Here is an 18,505-nt window from a genome sequence, read left to right on the forward strand (position 1 = left end):
GGGCCAGCCAATCACCGCGCACTTCCTGCAACCTCGCCAGCCAATAGGAGCGCTCCACGAAGGGCAGCGCCGTTGGGGCGTGTTTTGAGGCGGGCGGGCCGTTGAGCGGCGGCGCTTTTAGCCAATCAGAACGCAGAACGGGCGGAGGGGCGGGAGGGTGGGCGCGCCGCTCGCCAATGGGAGAAGAGAAGAGAGGTGGGCCGGGGGGCGGAGCTGGCGCGCAATAGATAGGCGGGCGACGGCGGCGCTGGGCGCCTGGACACGTGACGGAGGTGAGGGCCGGGGGCGGCGGGAGGGTCCGCGGTGCTGCGGGGTGCGGTGAGTGACTCCACAGACACACACACATATATACACATGGCGGGGGGTTTGTTGGGGCTGCGGGGCTCCGCACGGTGCGGGGGGTGCGGTGTTGGGGTGCCGGGCCTCGAGCCTTCAGCCTCCAGCGTGGGCCTTGTGGGCAGCGGGGGGGTCCCGAGCCGCTGAGGGAGGGATGTGTGCGGCCGAGAGCTGCGGGCCGCCATGCTGAGCCCTGCGGGAACGGCGCCTTCTGGTACGTTCTGAGGGCGGGCGGCGCTGCGGCCTGTGCGGGGATGGGCGGGATGGGGAGCGGGGCCGTGACGGCACGAGGGGGGGAGAGCACGGAGTGAGGGGACGGGGAGGATGAGCAATGGGAAACAACGGGGTGTGCAATGGGAAACAACAGGTGGGGGTGCGGGCTGAGAGCCGCCGTGCTGTGAGCCTCACGGGCTGGGCTGGTTGCAGCGCAGGGCTCTCAGCTCGCACTGCTGGTCTGAGGGTCTCAGCCGTGTGCTTTTGAATTACAAATCTTAGTAAAGCACTCGTAGTCGTGACAGCGCTGTCTGCTCTGCTCCTAAAGAGTGAACTTTCACGTGCCGTCCCGCGCTTCAGAACTTTCTAGGCGGTGGAAAGAGAAATGCTGCGGGTGAGCTCATTGGGAAGGGAAGCTGCCATGTGGTGCTGGCTGGGGTTACCTACAGCTCCGGGCTTCAGCGGTTGTGATGTTAATGAACGCTGCTGAGCATCGTGTAAAACACACCGAGTTCGTTTGGGGTTTGTCTGGTGCCTGAGGTCCGGGCTCCGGGAACGTGATGTTTGTTGAAATTCAGTCTGTTATTTAATGTTTGTCAAGTAGTGATAACCCATGTGTATTATAAGGAGATAATAGAACCGTAATAAGGTGTGATATAACAGTGTTAAGAGTATGGGTTAAATGGAAGTTAATATATTACTACAAAAACACTTGAGGTGCACGAGAGTGGCTATTACATTATGTGGGTTTATTCAGAATGCTTGGCCCTTTTCTAGTTAAACTTCAGTATTTAAGTCTCAATATTTCCACTTACTTCACTTTACTTAAATATATGTGTAATGAAGAGACTATTTCTACATACTATTTGACAAGCTGGCTATAGGACGTTAACTGTTTCCTGGTGTTGGCTGCCCCTTTTGGAAGAGAAGCCTAATGCAGAACAGCGAGGAAGCTCACAGCTTCCTCTAGTTTGCCCTTTCATTCAATGTGTTGCAGCATTTCCCGCTAAGTAAATGAATAAATGCTTCACTGAGAGCACCCTGTAACTTGTACTTAGCCCTTCCTTGTATTTCCTTTCCTGGCCTTTCATTTTTCTGCCTCTTGCAGTGAACAAAATGGCAGCCTGTTCTTGCTGGAATCAATTCTGTAGCAAAGCAATCCTGAATTGATTTCTAGGCATGATCTCAAAGATCTTGAGGCGCCTCCACATTTCTCCCCACCTACCTTAATTTCCCTTGCAGTCCATCTGTTTTATGGCCAAGAAGCCTTGCAGTTCTGCCTTTGTCCTCCAAGGACTTCCAGTTCTGCGGGGATCTCTGTGCTGACAAACAGTACATGGTGTTTTCTCCCTTGCTGTTTCTGCAGTGTTGTACATTATTTTTAGAAACTGGCGTATTTGAAGTGCTTATTAAAGGCGAGCTTTGCTGTCACCTTTCACACCTAATCCCTTGGTTTGTTCTTCTTGCAGTCCAACCAGGGTGGCTTTTTCTGTTGCTCGTGGGGGCTCCAGGTTTGGCTGATCCCTTCTCAGAGTAGCAGTGTGTCCTGCCCCCACCCCTCCTTTGTGAGGGGAGAAAAAAAGCCAAACCAACGATACCACCCACACACAGAACTCCAGCCTGTTGAAAGCAAGGCAGGGCACTACTGGAGTCTGTCTGACTGCAGAACTGAGCACTTAAGGGGAAAATTTGGTCTGTATCGTATGAGCTGCTGTAGATATGAACATAATTTTATTATATCCCTCTCAGGAGCGGTGGGAATCTGGATGCTGAGATCACAGTGTTTGGCAATGAGGTTAGTGGTCTAGCTTTGCTGTGGAGTGTAGATCTCCCAAGTCTGCCTAATGAGAGGCCTGTGTGACAGGCGTGGATGCCTGCAGTGTACCTGATACGTTGGCATAAAGCTGATGCTGCTGCTAGCAGCTTAACATCCTTTATCCTTGGCTACTTGTCCTGCTACAGCACCTTCTGCCTTTGTGTACTGGACTGGAGCATTGATGACAGGTTAAAGCAGAAGGGTTTTTAGCCATCTTAAAGGGCCTGCCCTGCTCACCAGCAGGCAGTTGCTGTGACACAGCAGAGGAGGCAGGATGTGGAAAGTGAAGGGATCTCAAGATGTCAGAGATTCCTCCGCTCTTCAGTGGTTTGAACTTTAAGGAACTATTGGCCTGCCTTGTGGAATAGCCAAGTCCTGCTCAGAAATAATGAGAATGTCGTTTGAAGGGGGTGAGGATGGGGCGGGTATTGCTCCTCCTTTTGGTCTCCTGGCAGTTTTGTTTGAATGTACTGACTTGTGTCTGTACAATTTTCTTCCCCGGCCCTTGTCTTGCATGAGGATGCACTGTGCTTAGTTTTGCAGTTGTGCTTCCTCTGTAAATACAGTAACAAAGTGTAGCACTGAACACAGGGCTTTGCTAGTAAATCTTGTTGCTTACATGCGCTCAAGTCAGTTTCAGCTGTTGAGATGTTGCTGAAATAAGAACTGATAGTGCTCTCCCAGTTAAGCTTCTGAAGGGTAGTTATGGTAACTTGTGTGATGCAGCCACTTCCCTTCAATGCTTTGCTCTGCAATACCTGATGTCAAAAGAGCTGTTTTATCTGACAGGGTCTTTTAATAGAAAACTTTGTTAAACTATATATCCAGCAGCGATTGAGCTGTAGTTATACTTTGTGCAATGTGCAGTGTTAAGAACTGGCTCGATGAGCCACTCAGATGTGTAACCAAGGAGATGATTAAACTGGTTTTGCAGGCTCTGCTTAAACTGTGGGGAAATAACTTTATAAAGAGTATGTTCTGGAAGTATGATAGCAAGGACCTTAGACATCCTCTGTGGGGGCCCTCTCCTCTGTGTCCTTCCTGCTGCATGTGCTGGTGATAACTGATGTACTAATCAAGTCTTTGCAGTGTTGTGCCACTAATTAAGAAGAAAATTAGACTTTATGCCCAATAAAATAGGAAAACCAAGTCTGTGAAGCTGCATGATTTCTTGAAGGCTTTGGAATGTGAGTGCAGCAATCACTTGGTCCTGCACTGTATGAGTGCTGCTGTGGCAGGAAGCTGATGCTGTCTCTTCATGTCCAGTTTGGTTTAGTTTTTACTGATGTAACTTCAGTGCAGTTCCATGTGTCTGTTCCCAATGCTGCCATAAATTGCAGGGGAAAATGCTTCAGCCCTTTGCCAGGAGCTGGTGGGCAGTGCTGGGGAGGCAATGAGCCTCCTGGCATGGAACCTGCCTGAGCATGAGTGATGTGATGGCACTGGCAGTCCTGAGCTCTTCCTGGCTATTGTCTGGTGATGGCAAATGGCAGCACTTCTCCCTTCTACGCAAGTAGCATGCTGATGTCTTGGAGTGTCCCAAGACCTTATTTAAGAAAGAAAGCTCTTGCCTCTGACTTGGCAGTGGTGTATTTAAATGAGAGTTATTCTCTGGTGGGAGCCCTGCTGAGCTCACCTGTTACAAAGGGTTCTGTGTTATTAAGTGCATGATCAGTGAACCAACATTGTTAGTGCTGCATGGTGTATGGTGGAACCTGAGGAACAGAAGTGCAGGGAGAGCATCAGAATTGAGAGCTGGATTCTTCTGTGGAGGAGGAATCTGATCCCAGTACAGGCAGTGGCTGTGCTGCTGAAGGTTGGACTGTGCACCTACACCTGCCAGCAGCTCAGAGCTCATCTGGAAAATTGTTTTAAGAGTATCTTTTGTGACAACTGATTCCTTTCCTATTGCCTTCAGTTTAGGAGTAACCTCATTGACTACAGTATCATCTTTGTTGTGTCTCCAAGGATTATGTACAGTTGCTACTTTTTCCTGTAGCAATGTTTGCTACAGATGTAGCTTTTTAAATCTCGAAAACCTGTGCTTCACTTGGGAAGTGGTCAGGGCAGTTTTGTACAGTTTGTTGTATACTGTTGCAGTTTGTGTATTGTTGCAGGTGAGCAGAGTGAGGAGCTCTGGTTGACATGCTGCAGTGCTGGAGGTGCTCCCAGTCTGTACTGGGTACGTGTGAGTGGCATCCTGAGCAGAACTTGGGAATTTCATACATAGAACAAAGATACACAGGAAAATACACAGAAAAGCTGTTCACGATGCCCCTTATAGGGGTATAAGCTTATGAAAACTGCTTTCCAGTTGTTATAAACTTCTCTTAGAGGTCTTAGTTTTTTAATTAAAAGAAATAAGCTCTGAGAAATTTGAGTAGCTTGTACTTACAGCCTGAAGTGAGTTTTCCCCAAGCCTCCAGCTCTGTCTGGGGCTGGCTGGGAAGTGGAAAGCTGCAGGGTGGGTCCCAGTGGTTGCATCAGGAGCACCCATGTACAGAGAAGAAGAGCCTGTGCTTTGTGGGGCATTGGTGGACCTGACTGGTTCTACCTGAATGCTGTGATAGAATTTCTGGAGCAACCTTGCATGCAATACCAGACTGTGTGGCCCCGTCAATTAGCCAAGCAAGAAGCGCTTTTACCAAAGTCCATTGGCTGCAGACAAGTATTTCTCAAGGGCTTCGGTTGGGGTGGGATTATAAAGTGGGTAATAATTCCACGTGGAGTCTGTGCTGTTGCAAGTGTTTGGGGGCTCATCTGTATCTTTAGTCAGAACTTCCATTACTGGTGGTGAGGTCACCAAGGGGATTGCTTACGTGCTGTATTGCTGGCATCCTTTGCACAGGCTTGGGAGGAGAGGAGGCACGCAGGATAGGAAAGCACTGTCTTACCTTTAACCTTGCTATATTTTTAAGCATTTTCTCATCATTCTTCTGAACAGTGCAGTGGTTGTTCCATCTGCATGGTACAATTTGAAAGGAGTTACAAAACTTGGAGTAAAATTCTACCAAATCTAGCCCTGTTAAGGATGTGTTTGGTAAGGCAAGACAAAGCCCAGCCTTACCTTGGAAGGGCATCCCTGTGCCACCTCACCTGGAGCTGCTTGAGTCACACAGGGCACAATCCAGAGCTTTAACCATTGCTTCTTCAACAGATGTTCCTGGCTCTTGTTTTTTTCCTCCTGTTCTGTCCCTGTGGCATGGCCCTACTCAGAGCTTGCTGTCTATGCAGGAGAATTTCAGCTTCTGTTGATTCTGATGTTTCCTTGACAGCTTTTGTTCTTTGGCTTTGTATTGTGGCTCCCACATTCGCAGTAAAGATCCGTGTGCCTCTGTGCAGCCTGGAACTCTTCTCCATTCTGACTGTACTCTGTTCATTTAAAAAACAAAACAAAAACAACCCAAACAAAGCAGGCATTGCTTATATGTAGGAGCACTAAAAGTTTGTGTCAGCTGTTCATGCTGTGCGCTGATTCCTTTTGGCTTGGTGCTGTTTTGGTGCAGTTGCCTGAGCTGTGAAGGGGAGGGCTGTGGGCATGGATTGAGACCATAATCCTCGAGGCCATCGCTATTGTTATGGAACAGGCTGTGACTGCATGTTGCTGTAGTGACAAACTGGACGTGACCTCAACACAAGTCTCTAAAATGCAGTTTAGTTGGAGTAATAAAACATCCCCTCTGTCATTAGAAGCAAGTTAAAGAATAATCTTAGAATGGTACATCTGGCATGCAGTGGAGTTGTGGTATATGGATAGTGCTGATAAGCTGCTGAGACTGTAAATGCTTTTAGTTGCCTGAACATGCTTTAGAAAGTAGATTTGTTTTCTAGCTCAAACTTACGCCCCTCCAGGCCTTATTCACTCTCCTTGAGTTATGTTTGTAAATCTGTGGGACTGCAGCCTGGGGCAGGAATGTGTAGGAAGGGGAGAATGTTTAGTTTGATAATCTGGTTCTAGAAGGAATCAGCCTCAGCTACAACTCTGGAAAGAAAATATTTGGAATGTAATTGAAAGGAGCAAATCTCCTTGCTGTGAGCATCGCATGTCTGTCTGTAGCGCTGATAAAATGATGAGCAGCCTGGTAGGAGTTTTGCTTTCTACATCCACCTAAAGGTTCAGTGATTGAGTCATTCTTTTTATGTCATTTTACTTACAGAGATCTTTTGAACTTGAGTTTCTCAAGGTCTGCTATGTTTTAGTTAGGATGACATGCTGGGCATCCCGTAAATTAATTGGTGTGACGTTTTAGTTCTATAAGATTTCTGTATTAGATTTTTTTTCTTTGATCATCCTGTTGAATTAGAGATGAAATTGACGGCCTGTTGAACAGTGGGATTTCTTCTGGGTCTGCTTCAGTATCCAGCTGCTCATAGATGCCTGCTGAACAGCATCAGTGACTGCTGGCAATCTGTCTAGAAGGAGGTGTGGGGAAGGGGACTGATGGATGAAGGTACTGATGTCCTGTGTATGAGAACAAGAAAATGACTGAACTGAGGTAGAAGATGGGTTGCTTTGTAGATGCTTGAAGGAGGTAGCTGGTATTTATGAACTGAATAGGAATACCAGTGTCAGCCTGTTGCCTTCAAAGTTTCTCACAAACAAGAAGTGGATTTTCCCATTCGGTTTTTCTAGATACGTAAGTTGTGTTGAAGACATGTCTGCTCTTTTCATGGGCTATGGCAGTGGAGGGACAATACTGGCACTCCAGCACAAACTGCAGAGCTTGTCTGTGTGCTGCTTCAGTGCATTAACATCTGTTTTGTATTAAATACACCTTTCAGTTGTATACCTTTCCCATTTTCTCACCTGTCTTAACCAGCCAGAAGCAATAAATAGTAGAGCAGAGAAAGCTACGTTTGTACCTCTTTCAGTGATGTGACTTGACACCTCACCCACTGCCAGAGAAGCTCATTCTCTCAACTGAGAAGTAGTGTATTGCTAGTGTGTGTGCTTAACTTCTTTCTTTTTCGTATTTATTCAGATAATGGAGATGAAATGGCTGCTGCTTGTGACCCTTCTAGCTCTTGGGACTCTTGCTGCCCAGGAGCATGATGTGGGTGACGATGATGGTGATGATGTCATTGATATTGAGGATGACTTGGATGATGGTGTTGAGGAAGTAGAAGACTCAAATCCTGAAAGCAGCACTCCTCCTCCAGCTCCAAAGGTTTGGCATAGTTGTTCTTTAACATTTAATTACTTCTTGTGTTTTGGCTACTGTCAGTCTGATTAGAGTTGACTTTACTTTGCTGAAACTTAATGTATAGTGATGCTGTTAGAGATCACTAGCAGGGAGTAGGGTTTGGAATTTAGCTTAGCTGCTTCCTTGCTATTCTCATCTGACCTGCATCTTCTTTCGCGAAGACTTCAGTGAATATTTGAAAACTGAGGTGTAGTTATCAGGCATTAATGTTAAAGTTTCTAGCTAGACAAAATCTTCAGTTCTTGTTGCAGAGGAGAGCACAGTGGCTCAGCATAAGCAGCAGTGTAAACATTTCTGTATTTATGCTGCCAGAATGCTCTAGGTGCTTTATGGTATGGATGTGGGATGTGAGCTGTATGTGCCTCTACTTCTTTAGAGGATGTGCCTTGAAAGGTTCATAAATGCCTCTCTTCTCCCCTAGGTTACTTACAAAGCACCAGTCCCAACTGGCGAGGTCTATTTTGTAGAGTCCTTTGATAAAGGAACTCTGGATGGGTGAGTATAACATTAGGGGGCAACTGAACAGATGAAATCAGAGTATTATGTGAAAGGGAATTCCTAGTGCCTGTTACTGAAAATCAACAGGCAACACGTGACAAGATCAACCAGTTTTTGCTTAGGTACTAGTAATAATGGGAAGAGAAGCCCATATTTTATGTATGCTTTAATCTTTCTCATCTGACTTTGTGTACTTGCTTCAGATTCTGAGGCAGTGAGTGATCCTACATAAAGCTGAGAACTTGGCAGGTTTGGGATAGAGCTCAGGATCGAGACACTTGGGGTTTAGTCACAGGACAACAAAGGCTATTTTAAGAGCAGGGGTTTTTGTGTGCATAATGAAAAAGTATGAGTTTCTTACTGTTGGATGCTTGTTTTCTAGATGGATCCTTTCCAAAGCCAAGAAAGATGATACAGATGATGAAATTGCTAAGTATGATGGTGAGTCCTACCCATATTTTGACTGGTAGTTGTTTCTGATGTCATTTTGTCTTATATAAAGAAGAGGTGCAAGTCTGTTCTTCTTGCTCCCTGAAATTGTGTTCACTGAAGAAAATGGGAGAATGTGTACATGCTTAACAATATAAAGTGTGATCCTGATTCAGATAAGATTCAAACAAAATTTCCACTTAAAGGTTTTAAAATAATTTTTAGTGAAGATGTTAAGCCCAGTAACTTGAAGGCACCCTGTATGAAGATGGTGATGACTTTCTTGTTTAGGATTGGGCTAAGACAAGATTGTATCAAATGGGTTTTGATAATACTTTGTTAATTTTCGTCTAGGTAAATGGGAAGTCCAAGACATGAAGGACAGTAAGCTTCCAGGAGACAAAGGGCTTGTGTTGGTAACACGAGCCAAACATCATGCGATTTCATCCAAGCTTTCAAAGCCTTTTGTATTTGATACCAAGCCCCTTATTATACAGTAAGTAAAAGATAACTTAGTGTTCTGTGAGGGGTGTGATGTGGTAGTAGGCTTGGGTTTATTTTGTAACTGAGCTTTTGTTGGCTGGGGGGTCTAGATGACACAAGATAGACTGTAACCTCTCATTATACAATTTGAGTAGGAGTAAAATAGCAATCTTGATTCCTCAAGTGGGAAGTTAGGAACACAGTGGCCCCCACTGCAGCCTGACAAAAAAAGTAGTCTATGAGTTGGTAATTAGTCTCTGGACTTGAATTTCTCATTCACTAGCACAGAAATCTGTTGCCTGTTCTGTTAATTGTAAAAGTCCATGTCCACTTCACCAAGAGCTTGTCTGTATGTTTCTCACTGTGTTTATTCAGTGAAGTGTCCAGTTTCAAAGGTGGAGTGAGCAGAGTGTTAAGGGTGCACTTGTTTCCGCCTTCCTTTGTTCTGGTGCATCTGTTGTGGAAGATGAACAACTTGCCTAATTCTGTTGGGCCATGAGTGATGTAGAGGAATCTGCTTGCATGCATGTTAGACTAGTAAGCAGGAAAAGAATCTTTCAGTGACAACAGTTGAATTGTGGGATATTACCTATGTTACCAGTTATAAACAGCCAGTGATCCAGTTCATATTTGTACAAGATAATGAAATGGTCACTTTACTTTGTGTTACTGTTTAGTTTTGGCTCAAAATGCGTGGCTAAAAATAAGTTGAAGTGGTCATTCACTTCAGCTGCTGGCATTGAGAGAGGTTTGAGCATGCTTAGCCTATTCCTGACCGACATGCTTTGCCTTTTTCAGACTCCTTGGCATCTCTAAATATACTATTGTATGCTTGCAACCCTAAGGGGAGATCTTCTAGGATCCAACTGCTCACTTCAGTCATCTTGCAAATTGAGTTGTCTGTCTGCTGTAATGGTTGTGTGGAAAATAATTTGTTCCCCTTAATCTCCATTGCAGTCTCTTACATACTTGAAAAACCTTTTCTTCCCTCTACTTCTGGATCATAATCTTCTAGACTAATGCTCAATTCTTTTAATCTTTTCTGTCAGGTTAAGTCTTTTAAATCCTTGCTTCTTTTCTCAGGCCCCCTTGAACATCTGCTTAGTCTCTAGAGCGCAGCATGTGTTTTTAATGTTCACTTTTGATTTGAAACAAACAAAACCAAAATAGTATTGCTCTGCAATTTTCAAGTATAAATTCATTCATGTATTATGAAGGTAAATGTTGCTTGTGTATAATGTGTTCTTCATTTCTCTGTCCAAATAAGGTATGAAGTAAATTTCCAAAATGGAATAGAGTGCGGTGGGGCCTATGTGAAACTGCTTTCAAAAACACCTGAATTGAACCTGGTGAGTGCTGCTAATACTAATACTGAGTGTTATCCATGGAACAAAGCAACACAGCTTTTTTCTTTCTAGAGAAACCACTTTGGTAAAGGCGGTGGGGCATATTTAGGGCCTGATCTTCAAACTACTTTGGGCTCATCAGTTTCCTGGTATTTTCAGTTGGAGATAAGAAATACTGAAATTTCTTGGCCACGTGACTACGTATAATGTAATTTTTAAAAGGCACCCAGAAGACTTGGCTATCTAGCCAGCTTCGTGTGTGCATTGACTCTCAAGATAGCATCAGCCAAGGCAAATAGACTGACAGTGATTATATTCAGTTAAGACTGAAATTGAGGCAGGATATACCAGCTTAAGTGTGTAAATGAAATACATCTCAGCTCCACTTCTAATGATGCTTATTCTGTATGTGAAAGAAAGTCACTGGATTTGGCTTATAGTATCTGATATTTCTATTAGTGGCTTTTTAGTCATTTTTGTAGTGTAGGGATTTGCTAAAAAAATACATAATTGTCACTGTGTAATGATTTACTTACCTTGGTAACAACACTTGTACAGCAGTTTTTTTCCCCACCTCAAAAGTAGAGACCAAAGGTGCAAAATGAGGATGCTAGGCTAATTCTGGTCTCCTCTCAAGGAGTTTGTAATTGTGATGTAAGTTTTAGTCTGGGAACCTCACTACCTTTGATAGAAAGTTGCAGACAAGTTCCAATGCACTGAGGGATTTTAGGGTGGGCATTAGCTGAAGCTGTATTTCAAATTAATGGCATTAAGTTTTGCATTGTTTTTAAAGGATCAATTCCATGACAAAACTCCGTACACGATCATGTTTGGCCCAGACAAATGTGGAGAGGATTATAAGTTGCACTTTATCTTCCGGCACAAAAACCCAAAGACTGGCAAATATGAGGAGAAGCATGCAAAGCGTCCAGATGCGGACTTGAAGACCTACTTCACTGATAAGAAGACACACCTTTATACGCTGGGTACGTTGGCTGCTAGCTGCTATTCATGTGAATAACTACTTCTGTGTTTTCTGAATCAAAAACTCAGTGAACAGATGAACAAACAGATCTTTGTATGAATATAGCATGCAGCTAAAAACCACTTGAAAGCTATGAAGGCTAAAACTAGTCTTAGTACATAAAGGCTTGCTTTTTCCTTGCAAGAAGTTTTGATTCACTTAAAAAGTCATGAGATCTTAAACTAAACAGATAAAGGAGAGCTGTATTTCAGAGTAGTTCTGAGTAACTTGGTATGAGAAGTATTTCTGTCACTGCTTATATTTAGACTTCATGGGAAAGGTTCTTAATTCATAAAAAATAGTTGCTAGGTAGGCAGTAGCTTGGATTAGTGAAGTTTGAATTGTACAGCAGGAATGAGAGAGACTTCAGAGCACACTTTGTATTGTCTGTGCAATGGCTGTATTTACTTTTTCTTTCCAGTTTTGAATCCTGATAATAGTTTTGAAATTCTGGTTGATCAAATGGTCGTCAACAGTGGGAATTTGCTAAATGACATGACTCCTCCTGTGAATCCACCCCGAGAGATTGAGGACCCAAATGACCAGAAGCCTGAGGATTGGGATGAGAGACCCAAAATCCCAGATCCAGATGCTGTTAAACCAGATGACTGGTAAGGTGTTGGAAGAGTGGGAGGTCTTGGCCTGATACCTTCAGCCTATAAAAAGTTCTCAAATGATGTACAGAATCTTGAGTTTCACACTTCTAATTTTTTAATTACAAGTTGGTTTAGGCACACAAACAGCAGTGCATTAAATAAAGGCAGGAAGGATTGATTTCCTGTAGGAATAACTGTTCTTGTGCTGCCCATAAATAAAGACTGCTGAAAATATCTATTAGCCAATGCAGTCACCTTTGATTTGCTTAGAAGATAGGATGAAGGTATCATTTATTTGTACTGTACAGTTAAAAATGACTGAAATACCTGACAGCCTAGGGCAGAAGCTGGTACTGTTTTTTGTTCTTGAGCCTGTGCTCTATGAGTCATAGACTTGATTGCAAGCTCAAATACATGTTTCCAGTGACCATCAGGATATGGGATTTGCTGCAATGTGCCCTTTCTAGATTGGTATTAAAAAATAGTATGTTAGCTGGAGCTATTGGTTGTGCTATGAGGTATCTGCAGGTAAAAGACTGCAAGTTAAAACGTGGTGTTGTGTGTCAGTAGTAAAGCTGGCTGATAAATCAGTGGGCTTGCTGAAAGCCTCAGAATCTTGCTTTAGGGTTGTTTTTATTTTATTTTTTTGCATATTGTGTTAATATATTAAATTCCATCTTCAAGGGATGAGGATGCTCCTGCAAAGATAGCAGATGAAAATGCTGTGAAACCAGAGGGCTGGCTGGATGATGAACCAGAATACGTAGCAGACCCTGATGCTGAGAAGCCTGAAGATTGGTATGTTTACTACCTGTTATGAGTGCAACAGCTATTTCTGTGTTGATTCTAACAAAGGAAGGAGTAACTGGTTTATTGTTTTTTGCTAAGAAAGTTGTCAACTCAGGCATCTTGCTTCAAAAGTGGAAGATGGAATTAGTCCAAGGAATTTTGTTATTCTCTTCTTTATCTGCGCACTGGTCAACTGTTTTGTTCAGATTGCAAGTTGAACCAGTTCATCTTCTAGTTGTACCATGCTGGAAAGCATTTGTGCTCAGAGACCAGCTTTCAGTGAGCTTCTGTGCTTTCAAGCTACTTCTTGAAGTACTTACGCAGTGTCATTATCTTTGGACCTATGCTACATTTAGCTTCAATATCTCCATTTTAAAGTAGGAATTTTAATTTTCACAGAAATTACATATGCTCTATGTTTTAATCTATATAAAGACAAGGAGCAGACTTGAAGATTGGGTTTCCCTTTCAGGGATGAGGATATGGATGGTGAATGGGAGGCACCTCAGATTGCAAATCCGAAATGTGAATCAGCTCCTGGCTGTGGTACCTGGCAGCGACCAATGATTGACAATCCAAACTACAAGGGCAAATGGAAACCTCCTATGATTGACAATGTGAACTATCAGGTTAGTTTTATCACTGTGTAAACTCCTGCCCAGCGCAGCATTTCTTTTCCAAAAGTCAGAATGATTTAAATTCAGCAGATGTCATTAATAATAAAAAATACAGTCATGGTCTCACTGTGTTTTCAAGTGGACTGTTTCAAAGTGTTTGCTTTCTTGGCTTCACTTTTTCGTAACACTCATGAAACTTGATTTCCCGAATCTGTAGAGTCACAACTATAAATATTATAATTTAGTGTAATGAGTTGTTCTTCCTAGCAGAAATGAGCTGAAAATTAGAAATGCAAACTGTATGCCAGTAGGAAAGGCTTGAATATCTTTTGTCTTTCCTAGGGGATATGGAAACCCAGGAAGATCCCAAACCCAGATTTCTTTGAAGACTTGGAGCCTTTCAAAATGACTCCCTTCAGTGCGGTGGGACTTGAGCTATGGTCAATGACTTCTGATATCTTTTTTGACAACTTCATCATCTGTACTGAAAGAGCTGTGGCTGATGATTGGGCTAATGATGGATGGGGACTGAAAAAGGCAGCTGATGGTGCTGCAGAGGTGAGAAACAAAGGCTTGTGTAGTTCTGACTGAAACAGCACTGCTGCCAATTTGGTCCAGACTTTATCAGTGTTGATCAATATATATCTTTAGGTGCACAGGCTTGGGATTGTTAAACCTAATTAGAACATTTAATTTGTAATTATGATATGGTAATAGTTACTATTAATGGCAATGAGGGTTCACTATTCACTATATAAAGTTTTTTCTCTGACAATTCTGTTAACTGTATGCTAGTTCTTAACTTATAAACTATGGAAAAAGTACTTGGGTTAGCTTTAACTTTTTGAGGTATGAAATGCCATGTTTGGGGATGCAGGAAGCCTGTTTGAAAAAAAATCTGTGATCCAGACTTTACTGCTGTGACTTGCTGGGTTTTAATGGTCCACTGTATCTTACAGCCTGGTGTTGTGGGCCAAATGATGGCAGCTGCTGAAGAGCGCCCTTGGCTTTGGGTAGTGTACATCCTCATTGTGGCTTTCCCGGTGTTCCTTGTTGTCCTTTTCTGCTGCTCTGGGAAGGTATGCATTTCCTCTGGTAATAAGTGTAGTATTTAAGAAGCAATTCAGTGTAATGTGCCTTACCTTCATCCTTCATGACTAATGCTTTTTTTTTTTTTCTTTTTTAGAAGCAACCAAATGCTGCGGAGTACAAAAAGACTGATGCTCCTCAGCCTGATGTGATGAGTGATGAGAGAGAGGAAGAAAAAGAGAAAGCAGACAAGGAAGAAGAGGAGGAAGCAAATGAGGAGAAGCTAGGTAGGCAAAATAGATAGTAGTGAGACAGATGGAGTTCTCTATCTGAAAGAGGGCAGAAATAGTATCAAGCCAAGGGTGAAGGTGCAAATCATGACAAGAAAATGAATGAGATTTCTTTCCCCCCTTTCTTAGAGGAGAAGCAGAAAAATGATGCTGATATAGGAAGTGCTAGTCAAGAGGAAGAGGAGGAAGAAGAGGAGGATAGAAAACATGCATCAGAGGTAAGAGAACACTTGATTTTTGAGGAAAGTCTTTTTCTATGCCAAGAAAAAATCCACAAGCTTAGCTACCTTGGTTTTGTATGGTGCTCCTTTCCAATGTCAGAACTCCAGAGAATTTACTCACCCACAAAACAGGGAAAGCTGTGGCCAACCTCAGCAGAGCAGGGAACCTTGCGAAAGGCACTTGCCATAGACCCTGCATTGTGGGAAGAGTAGGATTGTGTGGAATGCATCTTCTTGAGGCAAAAGGCTCATTCAGCTTTGTGTGCAGTCAGGATGTGACCTTTTAAGTGCTCTGCACTGACATAATGGATAACTTAGAAATGGCTGGAGTGTTGCTTGAACTTAAAGGGATTTGTGCAGCTGCAGCAGTACTTTGAGCAGATAATGTAAATTCACAGTGAAAATGAGGATTTGTCTACCCAGCATGGTAAGGAAGGTATAATAGCAGCAAGAGATCCTTCTAAAATCAAATTGTACTGTAGAGCTGCAGAAGTAAATTGTTTATAGGTTTGTTTTAAATGGCTTTTAGGAATAAATTCAGATTTCTTTCATGTTTTCACACCTCGTTTTCTTGCAGGAGGAGGAAACTGTGAATAGATCACCCAGAAACAGAAAGCCAAGGAAAGATTGAGGGGGGTGGGGAAAAAAAAACAAGAAAAAAAATCCTAAGAACTCAATCTGTGTGAATTTTTTTTCCAAAACATGGTTCTGGGAGAGGACCTTGGACACCTTACATTGAAACTTGGACAAACCTCAAGATTTCACCATCCACAGGTTCCAGTCACACTATCCAATGTAACGGAGTGTCTAGCAGTAAAATACTTGCAATCCATCTGTTATAAAGAGCATCATTCCTGTAGAAAGAATGCATTTAATATAATGGGCTGTGGGTTTTGGAATGTAACATGACCAGCCTTTTCACTTTTACATTCAAATATTCTTTTTTTGTGTTTTTCTGTAGATTGGTAGAATTTTACCAGTCTCATATCTTGGCTTAATTTAATATGTTAATTAGTGAGGAATAACAATGAAACTGTAAATGCTAGATGATGGAAAAACAATGCAGTTTTATAACTAGTTCATTTTTGTTTTGTTTTCTTTTTTTTTTTTTACAAATGTGCAAACTCCTTTGTGGTGTCTTTCTATCCCTAATAATTGGTGATTATCTGAAGAAAAGTTGTCAATATACTTGACAATGCCTCTTCCCTCAAAGGGAAAAAAAAGGGGAATGAGGGGATCATGTGTGGGGGGAACCAGTAGTTAAACTTTGTTCCTGGGGGGAGCTGGGAGAGAAGAGGTGGGCGTTAGTTGGTGGGTCTATGAAACATGCACTCTGTGCACAGCTAAAGCCCAATTAAGTGTTGACAGATGATGTAGGATTTGGAGTGGGTTGTCTTAATGTGGCATTTAATCCTGCAGACCTTACAGTTAATGGGTTTTGTTAGTTCTTCAACTCTTTGTAAAATTAACAGGTTGTTGGGGGGCGGAGGGGTAGTGTTAGACTACTTTCCCTTTTCCCCTCTCTTCAGCCACTGATACTTTCCTTTCTCTGACTACACAGCTTTTTCTGAGTGCAGCTTTGCCTCAATTGCTGGAAGTGCTTCATGTTCAGCTCATTGTCAAACTCTATTTTTATGGCTAGGCCTACTCCAGGGTCCAAGCACTGGATAGGACAGTGTCCCATATCCCCGCTGTTATCACTGTATGTATTCCTATAGGAATGGGAGAAGTGGTCGGGTAGACAAGTTGAACTGAGTGTTTAATAAGGAAAAATATCCCGAGATATCAGTATTTGTAGGTGGGGAAAGAAGCATGTGGAATATCTTAAGTGGTATGTGAAACTGTTAAGTCTTTCATCTGCTTTTCATGTAACAAATGCATCCTAAATTATATTGTGAATGTTAGGGAGTTTCAATTCCAGCTGAATAAATTTTTTTAAAGCCTCGAGTCTACCATATGATACTGTTTCAAACACTTGTGGAATGCTGGTGGTGACTACAAGAGCATACCTCCAAGGGTGAGATCTATGTAACTTCATTACACTGTACCAAATACGTTGGGGTTCAGATGTCTATACAGATAAGCTTTTGTTTGTTTAGAGTGAAATTAAATGTCCTGAAATTACTTCTCTTGCACTGAATTTAAACACTCCAGTGTTGTTTGGTCATAGGTGTAATATGGGGAATAATTCCCGGGGGCTGTGAGGGAGGGGGTGGGCGCTCCAAACCTTGCAAGCAGTTCAACTAATTACTAAAGGCTTGGGGTTTTTTTGTTAGTTGGATTTCTTTTCTTTTGTACAAATACCTTTTGCTGCCTGTCCTTACGTTGTATCCCTTGTTTGTTGTGTTGGAAATATTAGTGACCACAAACGCATAGCAGGATTTCTTGATATTTTTTTTCCAGCAGTGTGCAAATAAACTATTGTAAGCAAGATACTGGAAGTAATTTCAGACTTGTGTTGGGAGCTACTGCATGTTTAGAATGCCTCTGCCTGTTGAACACCTGGTAAATACTGCTCCTGAAGGCCAAATTAGTTTATACTCTGACATGGGAGGTGTCATAGCTTAAGCGTCGCTATGAGCTTGTTCTCAGGACCGCACTTCTATCAAGGAGCAGCTGCTGTTTATGACTCAGTCTGTTGAGATGAGGTCTATGTAGATGGTTTTGACTCAGTTAACGTTTGGAGCACAACATAATTCTACTAATCCGACAGTTTTTTATCTTAATATGCAAATTGCCTTAAACTCCTGAACAGTTCATGTGCGTATGTGTTCTCTCCTCGCATCACAATGGAACTCGAGATCTGCTGTCAGCTTTTACAATAATACTAAGGCGAAACTGAAGTCTCCATTTGCTTTGCTAAACCTCCTGAAGGTCTGTCTGCATGCTATGGCTTTATTTTTATTTTTAATACCATAGTGTATGCTTCAATAATCACTATAATAAATCAAGGCTTTCTGAAACAGCTCGAAACTGCAGACGTTACTTCTTGCCCTGCCTGTGTGCGCTGTGCTGAGCAGTGCATCTTAATTGCTGCTGGGATACATTAAGTGTAGGCGGATCGTCTGCTTTAAGATGGGTTTCCGTGTGCCTCAATATGATGCTCATCTCTTATCTGCTGTGAGCCCATGTGTGCGGGGTTCCTGTGGGGCTTGAGGTGAGTCCGAGCTGCCTTGATATTGCAGCAGAGCCCGGGGTTGTTGGTCGTGCTGAGAGGCGGCTGTGTTGATGTGTTGATGTGGTGCTGTGCTGCAGGACGGCGCCGTCCCTATTAACTCCTATTACCCGACCCCGCTTCCATCCCTGCAATGAACTGGGGCCGCCCGTCCCGAACCCCCCTAAGGACCAGCGTTGCCCCGCCCCCTGTCAATCACCACATGCTCCATCTCTCGCTGTTCCCATTGGCTGCGCCGCCTTAGCACCGCCCCTTTTCTCCCCGTGCCTTTTAAACGCTCCCAGCCCCGCCCCCTGCCCGGCCCAATCCCCGCCCACGCCTCGGCCGCTTCCTTTCGCGCCTCCGCGCCTTCCTATTGGCTGACAGCGCCGTCCATCACGGCTCGTGACGCGCGACGCGCCGTGACGTCACCCGCCACCCAGGAAGCTCCGCCTATTTA

General features: G+C 43.3%; 1 protein-coding gene across 2 annotated transcripts; it reads left to right on the forward strand.

The window, feature by feature from the left end:
* Positions 1-213: 213 nt before the first annotated feature.
* CANX (calnexin) lies at positions 214-17,322 on the forward strand. 2 transcript variants are annotated; one of them, XM_015875833.2, is made up of 15 exons: positions 214-318; positions 7,348-7,533; positions 7,991-8,064; positions 8,450-8,508; positions 8,851-8,992; positions 10,247-10,328; positions 11,119-11,311; positions 11,771-11,960; positions 12,630-12,743; positions 13,207-13,363; positions 13,694-13,909; positions 14,311-14,430; positions 14,538-14,667; positions 14,800-14,888; positions 15,469-17,322. In XM_015875833.2, the coding sequence occupies exons 2-15, from the start codon at positions 7,351-7,353 to the stop codon at positions 15,520-15,522; spliced, it is 1,803 nt and encodes a 600-aa protein (XP_015731319.1). In that variant the 5' UTR covers positions 214-318; positions 7,348-7,350; the 3' UTR covers positions 15,523-17,322. The 2 variants fall into 2 exon arrangements, with proteins under 2 accessions (XP_015731319.1, XP_015731320.1); XM_015875834.2 differs by having other exon boundaries at positions 238-272.
* Positions 17,323-18,505: the final 1,183 nt, after the last annotated feature.

The sequence above is a fragment of the Coturnix japonica genome, chromosome 13, assembly GCF_001577835.2.
Source record: "Coturnix japonica isolate 7356 chromosome 13, Coturnix japonica 2.1, whole genome shotgun sequence".
NCBI classification, from domain to species: Eukaryota; Metazoa; Chordata; class Aves; order Galliformes; family Phasianidae; genus Coturnix; species Coturnix japonica.

Bases quoted from the DNA above. Each gene is read 5' to 3' on its own strand.
- CANX (XM_015875833.2), top strand. From the start codon at position 7,351: ATGGAGATGAAATGGCTGCTGCTTGTGACCCTTCTAGCTCTTGGGACT. The intron at 13,910-14,310 runs GTGAGAAACAAA...TGTATCTTACAG, and splicing joins CAGCTGATGGTGCTGCAGAG to CCTGGTGTTGTGGGCCAAAT. The intron at 14,889-15,468 runs GTAAGAGAACAC...GTTTTCTTGCAG, and splicing joins ATAGAAAACATGCATCAGAG to GAGGAGGAAACTGTGAATAG.